At 64.4% G+C, this 13941-nt stretch overlaps 2 protein-coding genes across 2 annotated transcripts in view; both read right to left on the bottom strand.

Moving 5' to 3' along the window:
- The window catches only part of UBE2G2 (ubiquitin conjugating enzyme E2 G2), a 28176-nt gene extending 19216 nt beyond the window's left edge, over positions 1 to 8960 (bottom strand). Inside the window, exons 1-3 of the mRNA XM_044673424.1 lie at positions 8861 to 8960; positions 3778 to 3813; positions 3638 to 3683 (exon numbers count right to left, since the gene is read on the bottom strand). Of these exons, the coding sequence (XP_044529359.1) occupies positions 3638 to 3683; positions 3778 to 3813; positions 8861 to 8903 (125 nt within the window). The 5' untranslated portion in view covers positions 8904 to 8960. The remainder of the gene's footprint in view (positions 1 to 3637; positions 3684 to 3777; positions 3814 to 8860) is intronic.
- Positions 8961 to 9338: 378 nt separating this feature from the next.
- Positions 9339 to 13941, bottom strand: part of SUMO3 (small ubiquitin like modifier 3) — a 14913-nt gene continuing 10310 nt past the window's right edge. Inside the window, exons 2-4 of the mRNA XM_044676598.1 lie at positions 10809 to 10937; positions 10168 to 10239; positions 9339 to 10000 (exon numbers count right to left, since the gene is read on the bottom strand). Of these exons, the coding sequence (XP_044532533.1) occupies positions 9938 to 10000; positions 10168 to 10239; positions 10809 to 10937 (264 nt within the window). The 3' untranslated portion in view covers positions 9339 to 9937. The remainder of the gene's footprint in view (positions 10001 to 10167; positions 10240 to 10808; positions 10938 to 13941) is intronic.

Genomic DNA, 13941 nt, shown 5'->3' with positions numbered 1-13941 from the left:
CCACTGAAACTGCCCCCCCCCAAAGTTTCCCTCTTTCTTCTCGGCTCTCTCTTGGCCCCCCCTTCTACCTATCCGGCTGTTCCTTCCGGCAATCCATTCCAAGTTACTGCTCTAAAGTCCGAGGTGCTTTTTTTTTTTTAAACCCTTACTTCAGTCTTGTAGTCAATACTGTGTATTGGCTCCAAGGCAGAAGAGTGGTAAGGGTGGCCAATGGGGGTCAAGTGACTTGCCCAGGGTCACCCAGCTGAGAAGTGTCTGGGGTCAGACTTGAACCTAGGACCTCCCGTCTCTAGGCCTGGTTCTCCATCCACTGAGCTACCTACACTGAGGTCTGGAAGTGCACAGACAGAAACCTATGTAAAGGGGTCAGGAGTAAGGCGGCTTGGGAGGGAAGACCTCAGCGCCTGAGGGGATCGGGAAAAGCCTCCCAAAGAAGCTGGGGCCTGAGCTCAACCTCAGAGAAGGAGAGGGACACCCAGTGCAAAGAAGTGGAGATGGAGAGGGAGGAGAAGGACAGCTTGAGGGCAGGCTGCTCCCCCGGGGTCTGTGTCTGACCCCAGAGGCAGGCAGGCGGCAGCCCCGGCAGTCCCCATCTCCTGCAGACTCTGCCCATCGCCCTCTCTGGATGTCACCCTCGTCTCTGAACCTTCAGGCCCGGCATGGGTCAAGTGAGGGGCGGGGGCTCTCGGCTCCCATGGGCAGCTGCCCGCAGCCCTAGGTTTCCGCCACAGGCCCCAAGGCCCCGGGTGTTGCCACGACTTCCTGCCCTCCCTAATTCCTCATTTCTGGGGAGGGCACCCTCTCCTTCCAGGAGCCTGCGTTTCTGGCCTGAAGGTCCTCCTCAATCCTTCCTTCTCTGGGCCCGCAGCCAAGCAGCTCATCCTCTCCCTTGTGTTCCTTCCCTCCGGCTCAGCAGACAGGCACCCCCGGGGTTAGACGCTCACCAGACCTAGGGACTTCTCGGTGGTCCCTCCCCCACGGAGCACTAGAAGGTCGCTCCTAAACCCCAGATCCCTCGATGGCCACGAGACAGACTCCTCGTTTGGCATCTCAAGTCCTGCAGTCTGTCTCTCTCCAGGCAAAGGGGTGTGGATGGCACCCTGCCTCGAGGCCTTTGCCTGGACCAGCCCCCACACCTGAAATGCTTTCACTCCAGCCGGCTGCCTTAGAGTCCTACCATGTAAATGAGGCCTTTCCTCGCCCCTTAAAGCCCACTGGAATTCCTCAGACGAATGGAAGAATGGAAGGTCCTGAGGGCAGGCCTCGGTTCATTTTCTCTACCTCCAGGGGCAACACAGGGCCAACAGGATGGCCAAACAGGCTGGTCTGCCTTGTCCTGGCAGCAACGATGGCAGCCAAGATGCTAGCCATAGGGAGGCCAAGAGCAGATGGGCACAGGCCCTCCCGCCCAGGGACCCAACGAATCCTGAGACCCGCATCTCCTGTCCTCCCTGGTGTCCCGGTCCTGCCCCTTCCTCCCAGGCACTGCTGGGCCACAGGCCAGGCTTGGCGAAGGAGGTGAGCTCTGGAAGGGCCCCAGGACTCCCGCAGCCTTTGCAGCTCTCTCCATGCAAAGGGCATCAAAGACCTCTCAGAAGCTCAACTTCAACCCACTCCACTCACCAGGTGATTCCAGCACCCACAATCAGAACCGCCCGACCTCTGGGGCACCCGAGCTGGCCAGGACCCAGCGGGGAAGGCCAAGATGAGGAAAGCCGTGGGCGAGCGCCACACAGTGTTTCAGGGCAAACCGGGCCAAAGATCAGCCACGAGAAGCCCCCCCCCCCCCCAAGAGGATTCTCCCCAACCCAGACAACTACCCCTTCAGCTTACAGGGCCGCGGAGAAAGCAGCTGTAGTCGCCCTTCAGGGTTCTGATTTCCCCAAGCAAGCAACAGCGACGTGGCGCCCCTGGGGCGAAGCTTTCAGAACCAGCCATACGTCTAAGGAGCCTTCCTCATCCGCGCCAAAAGAAGACAGACGCTTCCTCGGGGTTCGGCTGGGTTTCCCCCCCCCACGCCCCCCCCCCCCATCCCTGAAACAAAACAAACTTCGCTTCAGGACTTGAAAAGAAGCCGTTCCCTTGCTAGACCCGGCGCAGACTTCACTTTGAAAAGACCGACGAGACCTCTGATGCCGGATGACGGCAAAGCACGAACCCCAAGTCTTCCGAGGCCCCAATAGTCCATGCCTAACCTCGAGGTGAGGCAGCTTCCCCCAGTGCCTGGCTCCTCGTGGACATCCCACCGTAACACGGTCCCGAGAGCAGGCCAGTGGGCACGTGGCACCCTATTCTTCCAGGGCTGGTTGCTGACCCAACAGAGCCTGCAGCTCCCAGAGGAACCTCCTCTGCTACCCGTTATGGAGCAGCCTCCCAGGGCTACGAGAGCTCCCATCCTGGCCTCCTTTGCCCAGTGGGCATCTCTGAGGGGACTGTCTGTCCCCCAGGAGCCACGCAGGTGCCGCTGGGAAAACCTATCTGCAGAGCCCTGGATGAGAGCACCGGGATCAATGAGAGTAAGGAGTCAGACAGCAGCCAGGCTGCCAGCCGGGGCGACGGTGCCCTCCTCGGTGAGGGGGAAGACGAGCAACGAAGAGGCCGTTAGCAGCTTTGGAGAGCGCAGCGTCCGCTGAGTGATGCGGGCGGAACGCCCAAGACTTCGAAGCCAGGGAAAGCAGATGGGGGAGGCCCGAAAGAGAACTGTGTGCCGACAGCTAGCGAGGGCGACCCAGGCACGCTGAGGGGCAGGGAGGAAGCAGCCGGGAGTCAGAGGGAGAAACTGAGGAGGGACCGAGGCCACGTGCCCTGGAGGCCCGAGGGGGAACTTCAATGTGAATGAAGCGAGTGGGGAGGAGGCTGGAGCAGAGACAAGAGGGTTCGCCCAGCCAGAGAGGAGAGGCCGAGCAAGAGAATGTGAGGGTCTGGGAGCAGGGACCCAGCCGGCAGTTCGGGGGTTTCCCTAAGACCCACTCGGTGGCACCTACAACAGGAAGCCAGGCAGCGGACGGTGGACAGGGTGCGCAGGCGGGGCTCGGTGAGGCACGACAGGAAACAGGACCAAGGGAGAAAGGTAACCCGAGCAAGGCCCGGGAAGGGTCCGAGGGTGGAGGAAAGAGAGACCCGGTGAGGACACAGAACAGGGTGGGCTCCCAGGAGGCCAAAGGAGAGACGATCTGATAGAGAGTCATCCTGGGATAAAGGAATTGTGGGGAAAGGCTGAGGCAGGGTTGCATTCAGTTTGACAGCGCTGGGGCCCACGCAGAGAAATCCGGCCTGGGAGCACTGTCGGGCCTCAAACAGAGCTCCTTTCCGAGGAGCAGCTGCCTCCTATCGGCCCCCACCCCCACCCATTCGGCTGGGAAACCATGTGTTAAGCCTTGGGCCTAGCAGGCAGGGTCACCGAGGCAAGCGAGGCCCAGAAGGGGAGAAGGGAAACAGGCTCCTCGGGTAGGGAGATGCCCAGCCCCGGAGCCCCTGCGGGCCGCCAGGCTCCAGGTGCAGAAAGGCCCCGGCATTCCCACTCGGGGCCAGGAGAAAGGAGCTGGGGGTGCCCTGCGTTCCTCCGGAAGCCCCCAAGGTTGGAGACTGCTCCGGGGGGGCTACAAAAGATGCCGGACACGAGACACGTCTAACTCACATGATCAGGGCTTCCCATTCAAAAAAGTTCTCTTCATTCATTGGGCCTGAAAGAAAAGGAGGGACAGCCACGTTTGAATCCGTCGAGCGGCCAGAGCACGGCAAATGTCGGTTCTTAGCAAAGGAGCTCGGAGGCCTCACCTGCCACGATTCCCTCGGGTGGATTCAGCGTCAGTTCTATAAAATTAAAAATGGAAATACAGTCACTACAACGATGGGGACGACTCACAGTTCACTCCCAGAGGGAGCGGAGCCCGGCCATTCGGGCAGAAGAAGAGAGCGAGCCGTGGAGAGGGGAAGGGACCTGCCCAAGATCATGCGGGCAGCGAGCGGCTAAGCTCGAGAGGCTTAAGGCAGCAGCGCTGGACAAGGACCCTGGAGTCCCTGGGCTCTGAGGCAGCAAGAGAAGAAGGGCTGGAGCCTGCACTCACGGCTCTTTCCGTAGCCTCGGGAACAGACAGAGCCGGCCTTCATCCATTCTGGACGGCTCAAAGCGCTGGGCTGCTTCTCCTTCCCTTCCTAACCCTCCTCCCTCCCTCCACGGTACGAGAACTGCTCCTGGCTTGACTGTGCCCAGGCTCTGGGCACGGAACCGAAGCCCAAGGGGGCCTGCTCAGGAGCAGAAGTCCACATGCGGGCACACGCAGAGCACAACCAGGAAAGGAACAGATCCAAGTAAACACAAAGGAGTTGAGGCCAAGGGAGCGAGGCAGGGAGGCCGCCGCCGGGCCGATGAAAGGCTTCCTTCCTGCAGAGGCCTCGGAGGCCAGCCGGTACAAAGTCCTGCCCCAGGGATGGAAGACTTTGGGGGGTCGCCGATTGGGATCAGGCAGAAGGGCTTGGCTCAAAGCTACCCGGAAGCCAGGACGTGGCCAGACGTGCCCTTGAGGAGGGCCACTTTGGCGAGGCAGGCAAATGGCTGCTTAGAAAGGAGAAAGAGGCCAAAGGCCACGCCGGTGTCACGGGAGAGGTGGCTGAGGCCATCTTGGCCCCCCACTGGCAGTCCCCTCCTGGCTTCTCTGGGGCCTGACCGTTAGCCCTTCGGAGGCGACATGACCCAGCCAGGCCCTTGGCTCAGTGACCTATGGAGTCTCTCACACACTCCCTGCCTACAACTGGGCCACAAGGCCTCCCAAGTGCTGGCGGGCTCCTCTCCTTCCTTCCTGCCGCTCAGCCCAGGGCCTTGGTCAGACCGGCCCATTCTTTCATGCAGAGCCCGGGGCCAAGCGCTAACGGTGCCCCGACCCCTCGTTTCCAGCAGGCCCCTTTCCCCAATATCCTCTGGACCAGCTCACGCTTCTCCGGAGCTCGAGAATAGCTGGGTCGTGGGGACGGGACCCCGCAAGCTCGCCTCCCCCTGTGGAACCTGCTCAGGGGATCCCACCTATTCTCTCTGAATCAGTTCACAGGAAACCCAAGAAGGAACGAATGAATAAACGAATTCCTCTGGGCCAGGGGCTGTGCTCAAAGTCAAAGGGAAAGGTCCCAGGGCCCTCGGGGGGCAGCAGCAAAGCAGACAGAAGACCACTGAACCTCCGGACAGGGCCGAGTCCTCCCGGGGCTGCCTGTGCCCAGGGAGGGTGGCGAGGGCCCTGGGCTCGAGGCCCTGCTGCCCAGTCATCTCCATCAGCCAGGCTCTCCTCTCCAAGACGGAGGCCTCGGCCTTGTCCTTTAGGGTCACCGCTGGCTGGGACAGCTCTCTGACTCTCTGGCCCTCCCTTCTGCCTCGCCCGGGGCTGGTTCCCAAAGTAATGGTGGGCGTCGTTCCGGGCAGGGGCGTCCGGCAGGTCCCACAAGAGTGGAGACAAACTTAAAGGGGAAGCTGCCTCGGAAAGCCGCCAAGAGGCAGGTTGTGCCAACTCTCACTGAGCTCGCCAAGCCATTCCCAATGCCATCGGGGGCAGCCCTCTTGCTAGCAAGTTTCTTACTGGCCATCCTCAGCTCCTTCCGACCTCTAGCCCTGGATGAGCTGTCTCTGAGGCCAGGCCTAACCCGTCTCCATCCCCAGCAGTTTCCCAAATACTTCAAGGCGGGTTCGACGTGCCCTTCGCCAGGCAAGACCCCCCCAATTCCTTTGGTGAACGCCGACATGTGTGGGTCAGGCCAGCGGGCCACCCTCCAGGAGGGCCCGAGCAGCGAGTGAACTCGCCCCATCTCCTCAGGGCCACAACTGCCCAATACGGACTCTGCTCGCTGCCCTGACCTTCTCCCAGGAGGCCCGGACAAGGACTTGGACCCTCTGCCCGGACGGTAACCCCACCGAGGCTTCCTTAGGACAGAAAATGTGTGCGAGAGCCACCTGGCCATTCCCTCGCGTACTATTAAGCTCAACCAAAAGCCAAGTCCAGGGAGGCTCCCCTAACGTGGAAAGAAACGGAGCCCCGGCCCGGCCCCCTCTCCCGGCCCTTCGGCCCTGAAACAAGGGCTAAGTTGGGACAAGCTCGAGCTTCTCTCTGAGCCACTCAGATGGCCCACCCTCGAGCCAGCGGCATATTCTGGGTACTCGGCAGGCCCAGATCCGGGTTCCAGAACGCCCGGCGACACATGCCCTTTGACCCCCTCCTGGGTTTGCGGGCCGAGAGTCAGCATGAAGCTTTCACCCGGCCGGAGGTGCTATTCCTGAACAGGGTCGGGGAGACCTTCCTAGCAGGGAAAATACTCCAGGCTGGGCCGCCTGGGCCAGGGAGGAGGAACAAGAGGGAAGGTGAGCTCTGGGCCTGCTTCACCTTCCCAGAAAATGGGGCAGGAGGCTCAGGAAGATGGAGGCCAGAGAAGACTGGGAGAGGCCCAGCAGGCCCCACTGCACTGCAGACAAGGCCTGGCCCAGACACGTGAGGGTGCGCACACATGCCGCCCCGCCAGGAACGGGAGGGAGAGCCAGCCCCGACTCACCGGGCCTCCATCTCTCCCCGGGGAGCCAGAAGTCACAGAGGCCAGCCAAGCCCAGGTCTCGGGGCCAGAGCCAGACTGATGCAACAGCACCACCTGCCGGCCAGGCACAGAGGAGCCCCGCAGCCCACAACCCAGGCCTTTGGCAAAGAAATTCACTGGCGTGCCATGGCACGGTCCGGGGCACCCTTGGGCTCGAGAGCGCCCCCGGCTGCCTTCCATCAGGCAGGGGGTCAATGTCCACTTTAACCCCAGAAAAGGCGGCCCTGCTTCACTCTCTGACCTGCCCAGGATGCACAAAACCACCATCAAAAACCCAGCCACGCTCGGGCTTTTGATAGGACAAGCGTGTGGCTGACCAGACCTTCTGGCAGGAGAGAGCCGCCAGCCATCTCCTCGCCCCTCCCAGAAGACCCCACTCCTCTTTGCCCCCCTCCCACAGCAGGAAAGCCCTGCAGAGGTTCTCCCTGGCTCCGACTCCCTTCTCTCCACCCGTGTCCATGGCTCTCCCTACCGACTGCACAGTAGTGGACGGAGGTGTTTGGGGTGGGGGGAGGGGCCCTGACCTTCCCCCCCCCCCCAGCTAAGCAGACAGGCCACACTGGGGGCCCCTTCAAGACAGATCCCAGAGGGCCTGCCTCAGCAGTGCGTCCTAAGGGCTTGAGGGTCCCCCAGCACCAGGGCAGAACAAGAGAAGGTTCTCGAAGCTCCCCAAGCAGGGGGAGGCGGCCCTCTTGGGACTCCCATGATACTCTGCTACAAAAACAATGGATGCCTTTGCTCAGAAAGAGATGATGGGAACAGACGGACTCACGCTAGCGATCAACAGTCCGGCCTACAAGAGGCTGATCCGGAACCCCAGCGCTGGGGGGGGAGGTGAAGGGGGGGGAGTCCTCATCTGTGAAGCACCTCGGGTGGCACGGAGCTGGGGCAGAGCCCGTCTGCCGGGTGACCGAGGGCACGGGCAGCCTCTGGCCCCACAGGATTTCCCAGGATTCAAAGACATTCAGACCCAAGAGAGCTGCTGGTTCTTTGCTCCCTGAGACCCCCCCAAATACCACCACCCGTGCCCAGGATCGCCACGGGATTCCGGAGCTCCACTCTGGACCCTCCAGGCCTCGGCTTCCCAGAGACAGCTGGAGCTGCCGCTGGCCCAGGCCTAACCCTGAATGACCATCTGGCTAGAATCCAGGCTGGAGTCACCAGCCGGAGGCCCCAACGGAGGGCAGACAGAGAAGAGACTGAGCAGCTGTGCCCGGGGGCTCGAAGGTGCTTACCGAGTGCTGGACCCCAGCGAAGCAAGGGGCTTCCCCAGAGCCAGAGGCTGCCCCATGCAGGCGCCTTCAGGGCCCCCCAATTTGGATCACCCCTTGAGCTGGTTCAGCTCCAGGCGCCTACACTGGCCCCCACCAGCCCCTCCTCCCTCCACCAGAACTGGGCCCCGCACTTCACCCAGGAGCATCCCCAAACTCTCCCTGGTCTCAGGCGTTGGGGAAAGAATGGAAGCTGGTGGCCGCCACCTTCCTGGCCAATCGCAGGGCCCGGCCTGGCTTGCCGCTCCTGTCAGCGGTGCCCAAGCCCCAGGGCTGGGCAGATCGGCCTGCTCGTCATCTCCAAAGATAGAAGGAGGGCACGGGGCCTGTCCGTGCCCGCCAAGCTGGGCGGGAGCCAGTGTCCGTGACGCTGCCCAATGGGACGCCAGGCTCTGCCCCAAGGCTGGGCTTGGAGTCTGGAGTCCGCACTGGGCTCTGGGTGACCGCAGCCACCCGCCCTAAGCCGGCGCTGGGGCACGCTGGGGGCGCTGCCCACACGCTTCTCTGGGTACAGAAACTTGCCTGCCACCCGACGGATGCTTGGCCCCAGCCCCCTGGGGCCAGACAGCAGGCACTCGGCTGCCCCACGGGGCCCAGCTCCGGAGCCCATGGTGACTTGGGGTAGAGGCCCGCTGGGAAGGGGGGCCACCGAGCACTGAAGCAGAGGCTCCCCACGGCCACGATCCATGAGCCCTTCTCTACGGGGGCACCTCGGTCAGGCCCTCTGAAGGGCGTGGGGGTGTCTCCTCGGGCCGTCCCCCAGCCGGGAAAGGAGAGGGCCGGCCCGAGGCTCCGCCCTTCGCCCCCCCCCCCCCCCCCCGGCGAGGCGTCCTCACCTGTAAAAAAAAGCCTAGGCGGGCCCTGAGAGACCGCGCGGCAGATATAAACGCGCCCCCGCCCCCTCGGCCCCAGGACCCCTTCCGGCCTCGGCGCCCTTGCTCCAGCAGTGCAAGTGGCGTGGCGGGACCGCCCGCGCAGGCGCACCGTCCCCGGTCCCCGTTTCCCGGCCCGGCCGCACTCACGCTTGTACTCGGCCATGAGCCGCTTCAGCGCTGTTCCCGCCATCCTGGCCCCACCGCCGCCACCGCCTCCTTCAACGCCGCCGCCGCCGGCCTCGCCGGCCCCGCCGCCCGCTGACCACTTCCGGGTGGACGCGTTCCCCGCCCGAGCTCTTCCGGCTTTGCATCATTGCGTCACATCCACGTGGGTGCGTGCTACCTCGTGGAACCGGAAGGGAGGCGGAGCCCGGCAGGCCGATTAGCCCGTTCGCTTCCGAACCACTCGATGATTGACGGAGCCTCCGGAGCCCTCGGCCCCAACCCACCGCATGACAGCCCAGGCCGAGGGAGAAGGCCGAACCCAGGCCCCGGCGGCGTCCCCAGGAGGGGTGGGGCCGGGCTAGGGAGAGGGAAGGGGCGTGGCGGCCACCCCGGGATCCCAGCGGACGCCCCCGGGCGGCCTCTCCTTCGGGGGCGGCGCAGCCAGACACGAGCCAAGAGCCAGAGTACCAAACTAGATTTACTGTGTACAGTAGTAAAGGACGACGAGGACGTACAAATGAGAGCTCCCACCCCCGCCCACAGACACAGACACGCCACAGGAAAGGGTCGGCCTCCTCGCCAGGCAGGCTCACGCAAGCGGGGCGCCTCGGAATCGAGAAGGGCCCGCAAGGCCGCTTCCCCACGCGGCGGGCCCATCTTGGTCCCACAGACGGGCGGGGAGGGGGCGGGGGAAGGGTGCCGCCTGCGGGGCGTCCCTGGTCCCGGGCTCCGGAGGAGGAGGAGGGAGTCTCCCGCCCCGCGGCGAATCAGCGCACACAATCCTGATTGAGCTGACGGGGCCCCGCCCCCTGCTGGCAGGAACTGGACTGGAGTATTTACATGATTAGACGAGGCAGTCGGGGAGCAGCACAAGCGGGGCGGGGCCGGGGGCGGGGACAGAAGGAGGAGGTGCGAGGACAAACAAGCCAGGAGCTTTTACTTCGACAAAGAGAACATTCCACGCGGGCCCAAAGCCAGGGGCCGCCGGGGCCCCCCGCGGGGCGGGGGGAGTCAGAGAGGAGGGGGCGGGGGGCGGGGCACCGTCGGGCGCGGCCCCGCCTAACACGCGCCCCCTGTCTGCTGCTGGAACACGTCGATGGTGTCTTCGTCCTCCATTTCCAGCTACCCAGCCCGGCGGGGTCCGCGGGGGAGAAAAGAGAAGTTGATCAGTGGCAGGGGCTGCGGAGGGGGCACGGCCCAAGGCCCCAATAGGCCATGCAGGGGCCCACAAGCTGCCTCCCCCTTCCAGGGCCTTTAGGCCTCGGGGCACCCCCAGGGCAGGCGCCTACCTGGGCAGGGGTGTCCGTCTCATTGATGGGCTGTCCATCGAACCGGAATCGAATCTGTCTCATGGACAAGCCCTGAAAGGCAGAAGCAGCAGTAAACGGGCTGCCTGCTGCGAAAGGGGGGGGGGGGGAGACGGCAGGCCCCCCCCCAACCCGCAGCGCCACGTGCCAGGCCAGGCCGGTGGGAGAAGGGAATGGAGAACCCCGGCCCGGCCCCCCCCCTCCCGGCAGTCCACACCCTCCCTTCGGCTGTGGGCAGCCCGTCCTTCCTGCCCACCTGGAGGGCCCACGGTGCCCGCCGCCCCTAAAGCTCTTCCTCCCGCTCTTGGGCAATGAGCCGATGCAGGGAACCCCCACCAGCAACCCTGAGGGGGGCAGGAGCACTCGGGCCACTCCCTTAGCAGAGACAGAGCGGGCAGAGCGGGCAGAGGAAGCCCAGGGCACCCCCCCAAGCCAATGCCCAGCGTCGCTGCACCAGAGGGACGGAGGGGAGGGAGCCCGGGCCTCTCCTGGTGGCTCGTCCCTCCGTGCGTGCCCACGGTTTGTGCCCTTCCTCGCTCCCTGCCGACCCCAAATGCCGCCCGCGCCAGCAGGGCCCTCCTGGAGTCCCTTGGAGACAGACGCCGCCCAGACGGCCCCCCCACCTGTCTCTCGCAATAGGCCTTCATGAGTTTGTTCAGAGGCGTGTGCCGCTTGATTTTGAACTGCACCACGGAGCCATCCTGCCCGGCCACCTTCAGGTTGATGTGGTCATTCTCCGTTTTCACTCCTTCCTACACGGAAGACAAAAGCAAAGTGACCGGCCCGAGCACTCCGCCCGAGTGGCCCGCCCCCAGCACCGACGAATGCGAGCTCGCTGGTGCCTGTTTTACAGAGGAAGAAACTGAGGTTCAGTGACTTGCCCAGGGTCTTCCCACCTCCAGGCATGGTTCTGCTTGGCCCTGGGGGTCCAGAACAGGAATATCGGGAGAAGCTGGGGAGTGAATGTGTGGCCCGCTGGTCCTGCGGAGGCCTTTCCCCATCCTGGGGGTCTGCCTCCCCCTGCAGGGTGACCACAGGAGGGCTCACGGGCGGCTCTGGGCCTTTCTAGAGGGACTGAGCTCTGCACTAGGAGGAAGGGGGATTGGGTTCAAATCCCACTTTTGCCCTTGACGCCTCTTGTTTCCTCATCTGTAAAATGGACAAGCACAGACCATCCACAAGGGCCACCCTGAGACTTCCCAGACTGGGGGTGCCCAAAGGGAATCTGCATCTTGGCCAGCAGAGGGGCCCGTGGGGGCTTTCGGCAGGGGGGGGGTGGCTTCCCTCCAGGGGAGGCAAAAGGAGGCGGCTTCAAACCGGGCCAGGCAGCCTCTGGGGGCCTCCTCGCCTCCCGTCTCTCCCTGGCCTTCGCCCAAGGCCCGCCAGGGGTACCCAAGTGCCAACACCTCCCCAAGGATGGGCTGAGAGGAGGGTGAGCCGCCACCAAAGCCTGTAGCCAGCCCTCACGAGAAAGGAGGCGAGGGCCCCCACCTCGGAGTCACTGGAGTCCAGCCTGGTGCTCTGAGATTTGGGGGGGCAGCTGGGTAGCTCAGTGGATGGAGAGCCAGGCCAGGAGACAGGAGGTCCCAGGTTCGCATCCGGCCTCAGACCTGTCCTAGCTGGGTGACCCTGGACAAGTCACTTACCTGCCACTGCCTCACCCTGGAACCAACCCTCAGTCTGATTCTAGGACGGATCACAAAGAGGAAACTTGGGACCCGACACTAACAGAGGAGGAGGAGAGGGCAGCATCGGGGGTTCAGCCACCCCCAGGAAGGGGGGCCTGGAGAGTCCAGCCATCGAGCCACCAAAGGGGGCCACACGGCCCCCTGTAATCCCCCTGAACGGGGAGGTCTCAGCACCCAACCCCACAGGCCCAACTCAGCCTCCCAGACGGCCCTGAGATTAAAGCCAAAGCAGCCGATCCGAAACCATGCAAGGACGGGGAGAAAAGCCAAGGAAGGGGCCCTGCAGGGGCCCGAGGGGAGAAACCAGAGAGGACACGGAGCCCATCTGTCCCCGGCTACTCGGCGGGCAGGAATTGAACCCAGGTCCTCCCACCCTCCGGCCCGCCACCAATCAAGCCCCAGAAAGGCCCATCTAGCAGGAGCTCAGCCACAGAGGTCAGGACCAAGCAGCCTCGAGGCCCAACACAGCAGGGCACAGCCAGCCTCTCTGCCCAAGGGCGCCAGACCCCTTGGGAACAGCTCTCTGACTCTGGCCTCCAGGGTCTTCACATCTGCAAAATGGGCGCAAGTCCCAGGATTCCTGGTTCTGACTCCCCAGCCCCACCCTGGCACAGCTCTCGGCGGGCCTCTGCCTGCCCAGGCCGGAGAAGCAGGAGCACCCTGACAAGTCCTGGGCCCCACCGTCCGGGGATCCAGCTGGCACGGCCTCGTTTCCCACTGTGAGCATCTTGTGGGTATGGGGACCCACTCAGGGCAGACGTGCCAGCCACAAGGGGCCCCGAGACCTGCCCGCAGACCCGCTGACTGGCGCCCGGGCGCCTCAGTGTGGCCACTGCCATGGAGAAGGGTCACCTGGAGAGGCGGCACTGGGGTGACCGTGGGCAGGTCATGAGTGAATCCAGGACAAAGCCAGGACGGTGCGCCCCCTCCCCCCAAGGCAGGAGGGGCTCGAACCTCTGAGCGACCTGGAGGCTGCGGCCAGCTTACCGGGGCTGCTGAGAAGAGGCCTCCGGGCAGAGGGGGCCGCCACTGCAGCCCCCCAAGGGCAAAGGGCTCCGGGGGCTCCATGCCCAGCCCTGGCTGAGCCAAAGCCACGGCAGGGACTGAGGGTGGCCCGTCCTCCCTCCCACCCACCCATGGGTGAAGAAATGCAAACAGAAAGCACTGGCAGAGGGCACCCAGGCCCCCCCCAACCCCGCCCACTCCTTGGGGCCTGGGCCGGCAGCACCTGCTCGTCAGGGCCACCTGCAGCATGTCCCCATGATGGTGGCAGCGAGGGCTTCTAGGGAGAGCCCGGGGGGCCTAAGCCTCGTGTCTCCCAGGGCCTGGCACCGCTGACACCCAGGGCTGGGCAGGACCCTTCCAGGCCCTGAGATCAAGCAGCCTAGCGTCCAGGATGGACTGGGCCAGGCCGGCTCCGAGGCCCCTTCCAGGCCATGAGGACAGCGACTGGCACAGATGACCCCTGCCCAGAGAGGGATAAACTCCCTCGTGGACTAAGACCCGTCTACACTGGCCCACCCAAAACAGGGCCCCCACAGCCCCAGAGGAGTGGAGCTGGGCATGAGGAGGGGCTTGTGGATGGGGCGGGAGCCCTGCCCCCTGGGCCGGGCACTACCCGCCTGCCCTCGAGGGTCAAATGCAGCAGGGGCCAGGAGGAGGGCTCTGGAGAGGGCCGGGGTGGCAGCCAGTGGCCACCCAGGCCAGGGGATACGGCCCAAGAGGCTGAATGCTGGCGAGAGGAGGAGGGGGAGCACCGGGCTCTCCAGCTGGCCCCTGCCCCAAAGCCCCACGCCATGCCCAGCCCCTGGAGGGATGCCAGCATTCCCAACCAGCCCCGTGCCCCCTGGGCAGCGCCTTCCAGGTGGGCACCGAGGGGCTGCCCCCACCCCTTGGGGAGCCTCCGGGCTCCTGCCCCCCAGTAAAGCCCAGAGAGGGGGGAGGGGGAGGAGGAGAGAGGGCAGGGAAGGACCAGGGAGGGGCAAGAGGAAGGAGACGGGAGGATGGAGATGGAGGGGGGGAGGGGAGGGATGACAGGAAAGGAGGAAGAGGGAAGGAATGATGGAGG

This window comes from Gracilinanus agilis, chromosome 4 (genome assembly GCF_016433145.1).
Source record: "Gracilinanus agilis isolate LMUSP501 chromosome 4, AgileGrace, whole genome shotgun sequence".
NCBI lineage: Eukaryota > Metazoa > Chordata > Mammalia > Didelphimorphia > Didelphidae > Gracilinanus > Gracilinanus agilis.
This window is presented reverse-complemented; position numbering and strand designations above follow the sequence as displayed.